General features: G+C 37.5%; 1 protein-coding gene across 3 annotated transcripts in view; it reads right to left on the bottom strand.

The window, feature by feature from the left end:
- Nucleotides 1-5,277: 5,277 nt before the first annotated feature.
- VTA1 (vesicle trafficking 1) overlaps nucleotides 5,278-15,811 on the bottom strand; it is a 72,474-nt gene continuing 61,940 nt past the window's right edge. For all 3 annotated transcript variants that reach the window (XM_004011383.5, XM_012182990.4, XM_042253534.1), the window contains 2 exons: nucleotides 13,329-13,409; nucleotides 5,278-6,369 (listed from right to left, as the gene is read on the bottom strand). In XM_004011383.5, the coding sequence (XP_004011432.1) occupies nucleotides 6,224-6,369; nucleotides 13,329-13,409 (227 nt within the window). In that variant the 3' untranslated portion in view covers nucleotides 5,278-6,223. The remainder of the gene's footprint in view (nucleotides 6,370-13,328; nucleotides 13,410-15,811) is intronic.

Below are 15,811 nucleotides of genomic sequence, written 5' to 3'. Positions count from 1 at the left end.
GACATCTCAGCACCGAAGAATTGATGCCTTTGAACTACGGTGTTGGAGAAGACTCTTGAGAGTCCCTTGGATTGCAAGGAGATCCAACTAGTCTATCCTAAAGGAAATCAGTCCTTCATTGGAAGGACTGATGTGGAAGCTGAAACTCCAATACTTTGGCTACCTGATCCGAAGAACTGACTCACTAGAAAAGATCCTGCTGCTGGGAAAGATTGAAGGCAAGAGGAGAAGGGGACGACAGAGGATGCGATGGTTAAATGGCATCACTGACTCGATGGACATTGAATTTGAGTAAGCTCTGGGAGTTGGTGATGGACAGGGAAGCCTGGCGTGCTGCAGCCCATGGGGCAAAGAGTTGGACACGACTGAGCGACTGAACTGAACTGAATGAACATCTTCCCACATGTGCAATCTCACATTTGTTATTTTTGGTGTTGACAGGCCATCTGCCATGGCAACACTAAATTACTCAAATTCCCTGAATTTCTAACATTTTTTTTCCTTCATGCAGACACTCATGTTTTAGTTTTGCTAAGTTCTTCCTGCTTCTCTATCGGGCAAACCTGCAGGTCAATCTCTTTTCCGAGGACTTTTCTTTCTTCAGGAAGAATGAGTATAGTCTCATACATAACCTCCAGTATAGCATTATAACATTAAACTTTAATTGATGGGAGATGCTCAATACATATTAATATTTTTGAACAATGAATGATACTAACATTTTTATAACATCTCTCAATATTGCTGAGCTATTGAAACCTGGAGGGGGTAGGGGGAGGTTCTGGGGTGGATTTCTTTATTCTACAGCTACTACTCTAGTAGGCAAGACTCAAGACTCCAGCCTCCATGACCTTCTGTGTGTTCCAAAGGGTGGATTCAAACAGTTGGTAATAAAATGAGGAGTACACAAGAAACCACCTGAGGTGCATCAAGATTAGGAGACTGATCATCCCAGCCCTGCACACAACCAACTCTTGTCAGCAACCCCATCTTTGAACCATTGTTATAAAATTTCTCATCACATCCTCCCTGGTTGAGACACATAAATTATCAAGGCAAGAACCTGCTTTCCCCCTTCACCTGGCAATAAAGCAATAAAGCTATCCTTTTCTACTTCACCCAAAGTTCTGTCTCTGAGATTCAGTTCAGCTCCAGTGCAGAGAGGTTGAGCTTTCAGCATCAGTATGAAGATAGTTCTCTAGAAAGTTGTATTCATGGATTGTTATGCAATCGAGTCTTTCCTCCCAACTTAAAGGGATTACCTAAAGTAAGGGATAGGTGTTCCTGTCTGACTTTCAGGCAGAAATTTAATTTGAACTGATAATAAACATTAATTTTATTTTGAAGTCCATATATTTGAAATCTGTGTAAGTGATGGCTACATAGTTAGGAAAAATATTTTGTTTAAAATAAGAAAAACTGGCATGCCTGGGAAACCCAGGACTTCCTAAGTGATGTGGGACTCTCTCCAGGATGACACATAAATTCATCACACCAGTCATCAAATCTGCCTGTTTTCTCCCTGGCCTCAAAGTCCATTTGCTTTCAGGCCACAGGCTCACCCACAGTTACTAATGATTGGAACATATCGTCCAGGAAAGTCTAGTTGCTATGCTTCTCACTAATAAAAGGAATTGTCCAGTGAACTTGATAACATTTCGCTTTTCTCATAATAATTTAACTGATCCTGTACCTACATGGGTGATAATATTATTGTCTGAAATAGGCAGTGTGAGCTTAGAAAATTTCAGTACTAAGCTGTGTGTGTGTGTGTGTGTGTGTGTGTGTGTGTGTGTGTGTGTGTGTGTGTGTGTGTGTGTGTGTGTGTGTGTGAGCTTAGTCATGTCTCTTTGCAGCCCCATAGACTGTAGACTGCCAGGCTCCCCTGTCTATGGGATTTTCCAGGGAAGAATATTGGAGTGGGTTGTTATTTCCTACTCCAGGGTATCTTCCCAAATCAGGGGCTGAACCTGCGACTCTTAATGTCTCCTGCATTGGCAGGTGGGTTCTTTACCACTAGTGCCACCTGGGAGGCAAATTTACTATCCTGTGGTTGTTTTCTTATTTGTAAAACAGGACTCACCTCTTAGGATCACTGGCAAGATTAAATGAATACATGTAAAATACTCAAATCAGTGCCTGGTATTTAGTAAACACTCAAATGTTAGTTATTATACTCACTATTGTAGAAGTGTCACTTGGTTGAAATGTCCTTCATAAGAATACTCCATTAAATGAGCTGTTAGTCTCAGAATCCCACACAGATATCAAAGATTACAACCAACCAGGTATGCTTACCCTCCTTATGAAGGGTGCCTTAACATTTTATGATCTAAGAGAAAACTTCTCTACTGCGGGAGGTTTACGTATGATCCAAACTAGGTATCTGATCCAATTGCTTTGGAACATAAAATGAGTCCAGTTAAAAAAAAAATGGGAATGGGGTAGAGAGAAAGCTCTGCAGATAACTATTCAACCCCAAGTCATTGTTCAACACCCAGTTATTGTTCTTTCAGAGTTGCAGATGTTAACACTGCTATTAGGATTTAAATTTCTTTAGAAAGGATAGTACATAACCTTTTCTGAACCAACACACAGTAACATCAGATTTCTAGAAGTCATATATAAATAAATTATATGAACACTAGACCTGCAACCAGGGTCTTTTGCTTGGTGTAATCTTGAAGCCTGTAAATTTCCTTGACCATAGGCTTGGGAACCATTCTTGGCTTCTAGCTCCAGTTCAGCAGTGATTTGGTGAGATGTCTGTTGACAATCAATGTAGACAGAACTTATCTTATTTTTCCTTCCTCTGTCTGTATCGACAAAACAATGTTATCAAGTAGTTTTACTTGGGATGGTCACAAGAACTTGGGAACATTGCATTTCAGCCTTAAATGTCAGCAGAATTCGGCCACTTTCCCCACTGCTATTAAAGACTACTCACTCCTTCCAAGCACTTGTTAAAATCTTGCGATCAACCTTCATTCCTTCTATGCCTATGTGTCAGATCCACTTTACCAGAAATACTGTGGCTCTCTTTTTTAAAAAAAAAAAAGCCAGAAACCTATTACATCCTATAACCTCCACTTCTATCCTTGATCTAAGCCATTGTGACATCTCACCTTAATTATTACAATACTCGCTTACCTATGGTTGTGCTGGGTCTTAGTTGTGATGAGTCGGGGCTACTCTTGGTTGTGCTGCATGGGCTTCTCTCTGTGCTGGCTTTTGATGTTGTGGAGCAAGGGCTCTGGAGCATGGGCTCAATAGCCTTAGCTGCCCATGGCATGTGGAATCTTCCCAGACCAGGGATTGAACCCGTGTCTCCAGCATTAGTGGGCAGATTCTTAACTAGTGGATCTCCAGGAAGTCCCATAATACTTTTAACTCATCTTGCAGTTTCCACCCTTGTCCACATTATGGTCTTTGTCTCAACACAGTTGGCAATATAATCCTTTTAAAAAGTCTTACCAGGTTACTCTTTTGTCCAAATCCTTTGGCTCTGTATCTTGCTCAGAGGAAAAGCCAAGTCTTTCACAAAAATCCTGTGTGATCCTGAGCTTCTCACTCCTTCACTAGCCTTCTTCACTTTTCTCCTCTTACCTCTTCTCTTGTGACCTCCCTGTGCCATGAATGCTCTTCCTTTCCTTTTTCACTCAACAGTCACCTCAGTGAGGCCTAGCCTATCTTACTTAATTGTGCACAGGCCCACACACACACCCAAGCATTTCCCATTACATACTCTGGTGTTCTCTAGAGGATTTATCACTGTCTAATATGGAAGTTCCTAAAATGTGATTCCAGAACTTTCAAATTCCTGTTGTGATGCTGATGGGGTCCAGTGACCACACTTTAGGGGAATCTTCCTCCTAGATTCAATCTTTCTGATAGGAGTAGGGGTAGACTACTCAAACTTGAGGGGCTACCAGATTACCTAAAGTGCTTCTTTCAAATGCGACTGGTTGAATATAATATATGATATTCTTTTTTTATCTATTTCCTCCCTATTAGAATACAATTCTGAGACAGGGATTTTTTTTTTTTTCTTTCTTGTTTTCTGCTGTTTCCTCATGCAAAGAACAATACCAGGCACATAGCAGCTGCTCAATAAATACATGCTGATTGACCAAATGAAAACTACCTAACCCTAGTGATATATCAGAAAATTTCTTTCTCCTGTCAGATTTTATATGCAGAATCACAAAGTTAAAAAACCTTTATAGATCAATCTCTTCCTGCAAAAAAGCATTTTAGAGTAATGGGCTGCAGAGACAACTGGGATTTCCTGATATTCAGGAAATTAATTATCAATTTCATTATCATTGCAACATTAATGTTAGTAACAATAAACATTTATGGAATGCTACTATTTGCTGAGTATTTCATGTGTAGTATTTCACTTTTCATATTGAACTCTAAGGTGGCTAGTGGTGTCACCTCCATTTTACAGATAGGAGTTGCTAAGATAAAGCCCACTTCTCTATGGTTTTCATACCATCTTCTCCTCTCCATGCGCTCTCCCAACTGGGAGCAACAGGTAGTGTGTGAAATGGGAGGAGACAGTTTTATTCCCAGTGGCCAGACATGTTAGGATCTGAACAAAAATTAGCTGAGCTATACTTTATATTTACCTTTTATAACATAAAAGATCATCCAAGTCATTTTTCTATTTCAATAAAGTTCCAAAGAGCTGTATCAGAACCCTGGAATTGCACATGCAAATGTTGTACTCTACAACTGTTCTAAGAATTTAGCTGTGAAAGACACGAAAATATTTTTCAGGAGGCTTGTTTATGTGGGGCTTGTTTTTATAATAATTTAAAACTGTTTATTCTGCATATTCATTCTATCAAACTCTATACAATAGCACTATACTTATGCAAAGGAAAACAGAAAGACATTATGAGTTAATGATTCATTTTCTTCCAAATAGCCTGTTAGAACAGGGGTCAGCAAACTTTTCCATAAAGGAGTAAGTAGTACGTATTTTGGACTGGCAGGCCGTATAATTCTGCAGTCATGGAAAGCAACCAAGCACAAAAAATAAATAATTCAGTTTCAATAAAACTTTATTTATACAAGTGGTCAGCCCACAGACCACAGTTTGCTGACCCCTATGTTAAAAGATTCCAAATATTAGTGTAATGAATGAAATATATCAGATAAATTTCAGGTAAATCTGCCAAATTTCTCTCATTTTAAAAACTGTCTGACTTTAAAAATGTGACAATTTCAGCATGCAAAAATGATATCTGGCTCTGCAACAAGTCAAACTAGTTAAAAGAAACCTTGTATTTATTTTTTACACAGCACAAATGCAGGTGACACAGTAAGTTCATAATTCCCCACAAAAAACTTATAAACTCAACAACTGAGAATCATGTTCTTACAATCTGCATCATTCGTAGCTATATACTCTATGGAATCCATTCCATAGCAGCAGAGAACCTTAACTCAAAAGCACCAAGTTTCCAGGCATTACTACAAACATCTTGTTTTCATTCTCTAATACATGCAGTCAAACTGCCTAGGAAGCAAATACCAATTCACCTTAAGTGTCAATGGCTAAGGGAAAACAGCTGAGCAACCAACATTATTCTTATGTCTAGAATTGATGCTACCTCTTTACGTCATTATTTTTTCCTTTCATGAACATTTTATTTTTTAGCATAGCTCCATTTGAGTATAAACTGAAATTTTGAATATAGTCTCTTTCAGATTCATCTACCAGTTTAGAACATTCATATCTGTTTAATCTTGAGGAAAACCAAAATATGATCTCTAATCTGGAATATTCTGGCAGTCTATTAAAAGTTAAGTTCAGAATTTTATAGCAAAGTGATTATGGTCTGTTTGTTCAAATTAGAGATTATAAGATTCCTTCATTTATTTAAATAAAGATTCAAAGCTAATTCCCAATACATTTTATAGAAGTGTTTTCATGTTTTGAACAAGCAGGGTTCAGTGGGCATTTATAGGACCTTGCTCACATTAGAGAGCTATACACTCAGAGACTACTGGATCCACTAAATGGACAATGAAAACTGGTTGAGGCTGCTGATGAATACTTCAATAGGAATCTGATACACAGACACAGATTTCATTGTTAAAGTCAATGGAACTGAAGTCTTCCTTAAAACTGTGCTCCTGATAGGCTGAAGATAGAGTAGTGGACTGTTAGTTCTTTAAGCCAAAAATGCACGGATGTTGTACAAAGGCTTCATTCTCTGCCTGTAGTCAGTAACTTGAGGGCCTTCTGCAGATTCTGCACTGCAGTGCTGACATCTTCATACTGCAAAGCACTGCCAGCATACTTGCAGTATTTCTGAGCCCTAGCAAAGTCCTCTGGTGTTAGTCGGATATCTCCTAAGAGAAAAACAGAGTAATGAAAACATTTATAAAGAATATAAAAAGTGTTATTTAGGTTAGGTAAATGCTTATACTCAAGATTACAGAAAATGTTTAAGTTTATATAAAAATATGAAGGTCTTTCCCCAACCCTTAGTTGTATTTGAATAAATTTTCTTTATGCTTTTAAATTTAATTATTAATATAAACTAATTAATTTAATAATTAATTAAATTAATATTAATATATATGTATGCCAATGCATAATGACTTATATGAGCAAGATTTTCTTTCCAGAAGTCATAAACTGGAAGCCTTTATATATTGGCAAATTAACTGCAAAAAATTATATATTCATATTCTGTATAAAACAAGGAAAGCAGCTTTGGTATTTATGTCAGAACTGCTGAGAATCTCTTTTTATGGAACAATATACACAGTCTAAGACATTCAAACCTCATTTGAACTAGAATATACATATAAATAGAAAATTAAGTAACAAACTTTATACAAATATCACATACATTATCTAAATTTTTTTAAGCATGTAAAGGGTTAAGGATTAACTAAAACATATCATTAAACTACACAATCAAACCTAAACAATCCTTATTAGTTCTTTGTTTAAAATTGATTTTCATCAAGCTTTCTATCTAGATACACATATATTTAACATGGATAGACCCAGCCAAACAATTTGGGTAAAAAAAAAAAATCATACTGAAAATATTTAATCTAAGATTTAGATTTGAATATATATTCCTAAAAGTGAAATTAAAAACTTTGTGTCTTATCTTTGGAAATAAATACCATTTTCTTTAGAAATTTTTATGAGGACTCTTAAGAACTGATCAGAAGGTTGGGGGTACAGAATACAAAGAAAAGATAATATATTTTGATTCCCTTTCTAAATGAACATATATAAATATAATTGCTTTTCTTTTAGTTGCTTTTAATTTTGCCAGAAAATAAAGCATAAAATGAAAATTTTGACATATGAAGTCCTACTTCAAAGTTATGCAGCAGTTCTAGGTACTCTGATACTAAATTCGTATCCAAATTAATATTTTCTAAAATTTTCAAAAAAGAATGCTGAAGTAATATATCCTAGAGTTTCTAACCCAGTTTTCAGGCACTTGTAAGTATTGAATAACTTCAATGAATGACTATAAAAAAGCCATATTTACTTTATTTCCCACTTAAAAAAAATATTAAGTTCATACAGAATTAAACATTAAATTTAAGATTTTAAAATAATGTACTTATACATCTACATACAGTAACTAGACCAGTGTGTTACATATACACAGCCTCCAAATACCTGTTGAGTATTAAAGATTACAATCATAGTTGGTCCTCACTGTTGTGAATCACAGACTGTTGTTGTTGTTCAGTCGCTAAGTCGTGTCTGACTCTTTGCAACTCCATGAACTGCAACATGCCAGGCTTCCTGTCCTTCAATACCTTTGGGAGTTTGCTCAAACTCCTGTCCATTGAGTCAATGATGCCGTCCATCTCATCTCTGTCCCCTGCTTCTCTTCCTTCCCTCAATCGTTCCCAGCATTAGGGTCTTTTTCAATGAGTCAGCTCTTCGCATCATGTGGCCAAAATACTGGAGCTTCAACTTCAGTCCTTCCAATGAATATTCAGGATTGATTTCCTTTAGGACTGACTGGTTTAATCTTGCAGTCCAGTGGACTCTCAGGAGTCTTCTCCAGCACAATATATGGAAAGCGTTAATTCTTTGGAGATCAGCCTCTTTTATAATCCAACTCTCACATCTGTATCTCAAAATCACTGTGGATAGGGACTGCAGCCATAAAACTAAAAACTGCTTGCTCCTTGGAAGGAAAGCTATGACCAACCTAGACAGTGTATTAAAAAAGCAGAGACAAAAAAAAAAAAAAAAAAAGCAGAGCCATCACTTTGTGAACAAAGGTCCATATAGTCAAAACTATGGTTTTTCCAGTAGTTATGTATGGATGTGAGAGTCGGTCCATAAAGGTTGAGTGCTGAAGAATCGATGCTTTCAAACTGTGGTGCTGGAGAAGACTCTTGAGTGTCCCTTGGACTGTAGGGAGATCAAACCAGTCAATTATAAAGGAAATCAACCCTGAATATTCACTGGAAGGACAGACGCTATAGGTGATGCTCCAATCCTTTGGCCACTGGATGAGAAGAGCTGACTCACTGGAAAGGATGTTGATGCTGGGAAAGATTGAAGGCAAAGGAGAAGGGGTTGGCAGAGGAAGAGATGGTTAGATATCATCACCGAAGAATAGACATGATTTTGAGCAAACTCCAGGAGACAGTGAAGGACAGGGAAACCTGGTGTACTGCAGTCCATGGGGTTGAAGAGTCAAACATGACTTAACAACTGAATAGCCCTCTGTCAAGATCAGATATATCAACCTTGGAAAGGCATAGTTTTATCAACTGGGTATACAGGGATTTCTCTTTAAACCAAATAATGATTTTGTTTTCTCTAGGTTATTTCCCTAACTCCAAATGATAATCTTATACCACTGTTTCTTGATTTATAAGTTTTTCAGTTCAATTCAGTCACTCAGTTGTGTCTGACTCTTTGCAAGCATATGGACTGCAGCACACCAGGCTTCCCTGTCTATTACCAACTCCTGAGAGTTGACTCAAACTCATGTCCACTGAGTCGGTGATGCCATCCAACCATCTCATCCTCTGTCCTCCCTTTCTCCTCCAGCCTTCTATCTTTCCCAGCATCAGGGTCTTTTCCAATGAGTCAGTTCTTTGCATCAGGTGGCCGAAGTATTGGAACTTCAGCATCAGTTCTTCCAATGAATATTCAGGACTGAGTTCCTTTAGGATTGACTGGTTTGATCTCCTTGCAGTCCAAGGGACTCTCAAGTCTTCTCCAAAACCACAGTTCAAAAGGACCAATTCTTTGGTGCTCACCTTTCTTTACAGTCCAACTCTCACATCCACACATGACTACTGGAAAAAAATCACAGCTTTAACTAGATGGACCTTTGTTGGGAAGTAATGTCTCTGCTTTTTAATAAGCTGTCTAGGTTGGTCACAGCTTTTCTTCCAAGAGGCAAGCGTCTTTTAATTTCATGGCTGCAGTCACCATCTGCAGTGATTTTTTGGAGCCCAAGAAAATAAAGTCTCTCACTGCTTCCACTGTTTCCCTATTTATTTGCAGTGAAGTGATGGGACCAGATGCCATGATCTTAGTTTTTTGAATGTTGAGTACTGAGCCAGTTTTTTCACTCTCCTCTTTCACTTTCATCAAGAGGCTCTTTAGTTCCTCTTCACTTTCTGCCACAAGGTTGGTGTCATCTTCATATCTGAGGTTATTGATATTCCTCCCAGCAATCTTGATTCCAGTCTGAGCTTCATCCATCCCAGCATATCCTATGATGTACTCTGTATATAAGTTATATAAACAGAGTGACAACATACAGCCTTGATGTATTCCTTTCCCAATTTGGAACCAGTCTGTTGTTCCATGTCCAGTTTTTCCTATTGCTTCTTGATCTGCATACAGATTTCTCAGGAGGCAGGTAAAGTGGTCTGCTATTCCCATCTCTTGAAGAATTTCCCACAGTTTGTTGTGATCCACACAGTCAAAGGCTTTGGTATAGTCAATAAAGCAGAAATAGATGTTTTTCTGGAATTCTCTTGCTTCTTCTTTGATCTAGTGGATGTTGGCAATTTGATTTCTGGTTCCTCTGCCTTTTCTAAATCCAGCTTGAACATCTGGAAGTTCTTGGTTCATGAACTGTTGAAACCTAGCTTGGAGAATTTAGAGCATTACCTTGCTAGCGTGTGACATGAGTGCAATTGTGCGGTAGTTTGAGCATTCTTTGGCATTGCCTTTCTTTGGGACTGGAATGAAAACTGACCTTTTCCAGTCCTGTGGCCACTGCTGAGTTTTCCAAATTTGGTGGCATACTGAGTGCAGGACTTTCACAGCATCATCCTTTAGGATTTGAAATAGCTCAGCTGGAATTCCATCACCTCCACTAGCTTTGTTCATAGTGATGCTTGCTCAGGCCCACTTGACTTCACATTCCAGGATGTCTAGCTCTAGGTGAGTGATCACACCATTGTGGTTATCTGGGTCATGAAGATCTTTTTTTGCATAGTTCTTTCATGTATTCTTGCCACCTCTTCTTAATATCTTCTGCTTCTGTTAGGGCCACACCGTTTCTGTCCTTTATTGTGCCCAACTTTGCATGAAATGTTCCCTTGGTATATTTACTTTTCTTGAAGAGATCTCTAGTCTTTCCCATTCTACTGTTTTTTTTTCATTGATCACTTAGGAAGGTTTTCTTATCTCTCCTTGCTATTCTTTGGAACTCTGGATTCAGATGTGTATCTTTCCTTTTCTCCTTTGCCTTTTGCTTCGCTTCTCTTCTCAGCTACTTGTAAGGCCTCCTCTCTGCTATAGAAGGTAAAGGATTTAGCCATGTACACTCTTTCCTTCTTTCTTACCCTGTCTCCTCCTAAATTTATTATTTTTTTTTCAAGTTGCTTAGCTGCTTACTTCTGTCTTATTTCATCAACTCTAGCAAAAATGTCAACATTTCACTTTTGGATACTCCCCCTAAATAGAGCCTTCTTTTATTCCACCTTTCAACCTCTTGAAATACCTCTCTCTACCTTCAACTTGTCAGTGTTGATTTATATTCTGTCTTGAATAAAATACTGTTTGTGATAAGCCTATGCCATTTCAAGGAGAATGTTCTTTGTGTCCAAGTCAAACAAAATCCCTTTTCTTATATTTCATAATTCTATTATTGTTCAAAATCATGGCATATTTCAGTTTGCTTCTTACTTGAAATTTCTTGTACAATTTAAAATGTTTTCTTGGATATTTTCATTCTTCTTGGCAGACAAATTCTATGGTTTCTTATCCATTTCTTTCACATTCTACAGCTTTTTATTGTATATACTGCGTGGAATCCACTTCAGTTTTCTTAAAGGAGGTTTAAGAAACTGGTTTTCTAATTTTAGAGCAACTGCTTTTCAAGCCTATGGAAAAGTTGTCAATGGAATTTTTTCTGTTAGGTGACATACGATTAATTTCACCATTTCTTATATCTCATATTTCTTTTTTTGGTTATCATTGTTCTCTTGATGGAGCATATCCTCTGGTAACTTCTTTAGAAACAGTATGTGGTAGGTGAAACTTCAGAATCCTTACATATTTAACAATATTTATTCTGCATTCACGGAGAAGGCAATGGGACCCCACTCCAGTACTCCTGCCTGGAAAATCCCATGGACGGAGGAGCCTGGAAGGCTGCAGTCCATGGGGTCGCTGAGGGTTGGACACGACTGAGTGACTTCACTTTCACGCACTGGAGAAGGAAATGGCAACCCACTCCAGTGTTCTTGCCTGGAGAATCCCAGGGACGGGGGAGCCTGGTGAGCTGCCATCTATAGGGTCACACAGAGTCGGACATGACTGAAGTGACTTAGCAGCAGCAGCAGCATTCTGCATTCATACCTGACGGTTTGGTTGGGTAAGACGGCAGACTTAGCATATGTAATTTTTTCTTTTGAAACCATATTAAAATGATAAGGCAAAACACAAGGAAATAAATCCTAAAATTGAAGGAAAAGCAGTGAAGTCAAACACTGTAAAAAACTGGAACAGGTAACTGACAAGAGATTTAAAGAAATTTCTAGAAAACTAGAAATTAAATGGAGGTATGCCGTTAGATGGGCTTCCCTGATGGTTCAGACAGTAAAGAATCTGCCTGCAGTGCAGAAGACTTGGGTTTGATCCTTATGTCAGGACGATCTCCTGGAGAAGGGAATGACAACCCATTCTAGTATGCTCGCCTGGAGAATTCCATGGACAGAGGAGACTGGTGGGCTACAGTCCATGGAGTTGCAAAGAGTCATACACGACTGAGTGGCTAACACACATGCTGTTAGATAAGAGTGGAAAAACATTCCAATTCAAAACATGTTTATAGGAGGCCTTTATGTGGAGCTTACCTAGAGAAACTTCAGAGATGGTCTAGCTATATGAGGAGTGGGGTTAGGGGTCTTTACACCATCAGTCTAACCTTCCTCACTCTATCACCCTCTGCATACGTGCACATCCTTTGCCCTACTGCATTCCCATCTCTCACATGGCACCTTAGGTTAAAAAGATAGAGAATGTCTCTCTAAAATCATGGAATTAACCTCCTAGATAGAGCTAGGACTGACAAGGTATGTGTGGTACACCCCTTGCCATTCCCCTCCAAGAAAAAAATCTCTTTATCCATGGCTGAGATGCAGGAGGAAGCTGAATAGCCTGTTTTCACAAGAGAGAACAGAAAAATCAAGTGGGAAAACAGACCTGCAGACATAACATCAGGGGAAATTCAATGACAGCTACTGAAAGTAACCAATCAAGGTCTTCATCTTACATATAAAAGGACTAATCTCATCAGACATATGAAGAAAATTCTGAAAAAGACTAAATTAAACAAACAGAACACCCAAGTTGTTCTCTTTCCAGAAAAGCTAGAAAGATTGGAATTAATAAAATAATCACTTAGCCTATGAACCAATCAATCAAAATAACAATCCTCAGAGACTTCTATCTTCAACTGTGGTTAGTTTCTCTCTTCTTAGATAATCTACTAACTCAGTGCAGGTAAAGAAGATTGTAATCAAATCACGAGGTAATCTTGAACTAAACTAACAGAAGCTTCCACGATAGCTTTGGTTACATGTTTGTACCACTATACCCCGCAGTACATAAAAAAAGGAATTGTTAAAAAAAGGGAGGGGAGGGGGGAAATGCCTTTGGATTTAAATATTTTTGATCTAAGAAATAATCTTGGTTTATTGGAGAATTTGGTGAATAAAGGCATTTAAAGAACTGTATTTCAAATTACCTAGACATTCAGATACAGTCATCCGAAGATAAAAGCACAAAACAATGACCCCAAATAGGAGATACACTATACCTCATAAAATAGCTGACTTACCCTGGGAAACTGTACTGAAGAGTGCAGGATCAATGGCCGGAATAGTCTGTGGAGTAGGCTGGATAGTGTTACTTGTTACACCTGCAAATCAGAAAACCACAGATGAGTACAGAAGTGTTACACCCTCAATCCTCTTAATTATATATTAGGAAAGCACTCAGAGGATCATGGAAGAATCTCATTACTTCACTTGATTACTTTCCTGAAATCTCAATGGACTGTAATTTGATATACATCTTATTTGATGTTGGAGGCTGGTATAGGAAATATGCAGAAAAATATATTTTGAGCATTTACATAGATGTGTTATGAGGTAATATATATTCTTATTATATATTTCTCATTTTCTATCACATCTACTTCTTCAAGGTGCTTCTCAATAAAGCTTACCATGTATCTGTAGAAGTAACAGATTCCCTTCCCATCTTTTAATTTCTTAAATAACTGAATAATTTTGAGGACAAGGTAGGATATAATTATGATTTAGTTTAACTTATGGAATGAGTCCCATTTCACCTCTGTCAATGAAATTTACAAATTATATATTCCAATTTTCCAGTTTATGTTTTTAAGATAATATTTTACATACCCAAGGAGCAATTAGTTATGACTTCCTATTAGAACTTGTCATGAATATCATATTCAGTGAATAACTAGCATTCTTGATTAATGCTAAGTAATACACTAAAGACTATTAAATCATCTAAAAAATTAACATAAACTGTGGAGACTTCCAAAGAGTTTCAATTAACAAAAATTATTCAATTAACAAGATGATTCAATCAACAAGAAAGCAAATGAAGAAGAAAAGCTGATTACTCTCAATCAACAGACTCAAATGGAAACCAGGATTCTGCTGCCCCAAGCTAAGAGGTTCAATCTGAATAGGCAATGTGTAGTAGGGGGCTTCCCAGGTGGCTCAGTAGTAAAGAATCTGACTGCCAAGCAGCAGATGAGAGTTCGATCCCTGGGTTGGGAAGATCCCCTGGAGAAGGAAAGGACAACACATTCCAGTATTCTTGCCTAGAAAATTCCATGGACAGAGGAGCCTGGCTTGCTATAGTCCATGGGGTTGCAAACAGTCAGACTATAACTTAGCAACTAAACAGCAGTAGCGTAAAGTAGGAAAGACACTAGGACAAAAGAAAGGAGCAGGAGAGAGAGAGAAAACAAACTGGGAAGTTTTTAGGGGCAATGAGAGTTCTAGAGCTATGGTTTGACTTAAGTTCTCAAATATATTCTGCAGGCACGAATTTTACTTGAAAGATTTCTTGACTTTGAAGGACCTTATTATTTCCCATCCAAAGGAAAAACAGTTTAAATATATACTATTTTATATCATTCAGTTTTGTTTTGGCAAACTAGTTTCACTTTCACAGCCTTGGTGCTATTTTTACTAAGTCATACAAATCTTGCTTTTTAACTAAAAACGGAACAAAAATTTCCAAAGTATGAAGGGGTATGGATGAAAAGTACAAATTTTAAATAGCCAAAGAACAAACAAACAAAACCCCAAAAAGGGTGGAAAAAAGTGAAAAGCTTTCCTCTCATTCTATTCCACTTGAGGGATATCACCATTTTTAGGGCACCCTTCTATTTACATAACAATATGTGTATTTTCAGACCAGTGTATGCATGTATAATAAAGAAATGTACTTTGCTAAGAAATCTGTGTTCTTGCCTAAATCAAAATCTTCTGGTCAAACTCCTCACTCTGTGAAGAAGGCATACTTCAGCATGTGTTATTAATATATTAATATTTTGCTAATGGTAATATGTCTGCATACTGTACTATTCTGTGCATTTTTCACATAATATGCCTTAGCGATAATTCCAGATTAAAATATATAAACCTGCCTTGTTCTTTTTAATGGGTAAATATAGTAGTGTTCCATTACATACATGAACACACATTTTATAATGCTATCCCTCACTGAGGACATTTAGGTTGTTTCCAATCTTCTGCTATAGCTAATACTAACAAACAATCTTATATAGTATATACATATATATGTATAAATTTATTTATAAGAAAAATTATATAACTGCAAAGTCAAGAGACATACAAATTTAAACTGACCAATTCAACGACTACGTTTTGCTTGATTTAAAAAAATGCTAACAAAATAGGCATATATGTGTGTGCTTAGTAGCTCAGTCCTGTCCAACTCTTTTCTGCCCCAGGGACTATAGCCCACCAAGTTCCTCCGTCCATGGACTTTTCCAGGCAAGAATACTGGAGTGGGTTGCCATTTCCTCCTCCATGGGATCTTCCTGACCCAGGGATCAAATCCATGTCTTCTGGGTCTCCTGCACTGGCAGGGTGATTCTTTGCCACTGTGCCACCTGGGAAGGCCCTAACAAAATTTAGTTTATTAAGTTATAAACATATGACATAATTCTCCCATGAAACTTGAACTTTCAAAGGCAAATAATTACACAATATAATGTGTGTGTTTTTTTTTTTTAAACTTAGAATGCAA

This window comes from Ovis aries, chromosome 8, assembly GCF_016772045.2.
Source record: "Ovis aries strain OAR_USU_Benz2616 breed Rambouillet chromosome 8, ARS-UI_Ramb_v3.0, whole genome shotgun sequence".
Lineage (NCBI taxonomy): Eukaryota > Metazoa > Chordata > Mammalia > Artiodactyla > Bovidae > Ovis > Ovis aries.
This window is presented reverse-complemented; position numbering and strand designations above follow the sequence as displayed.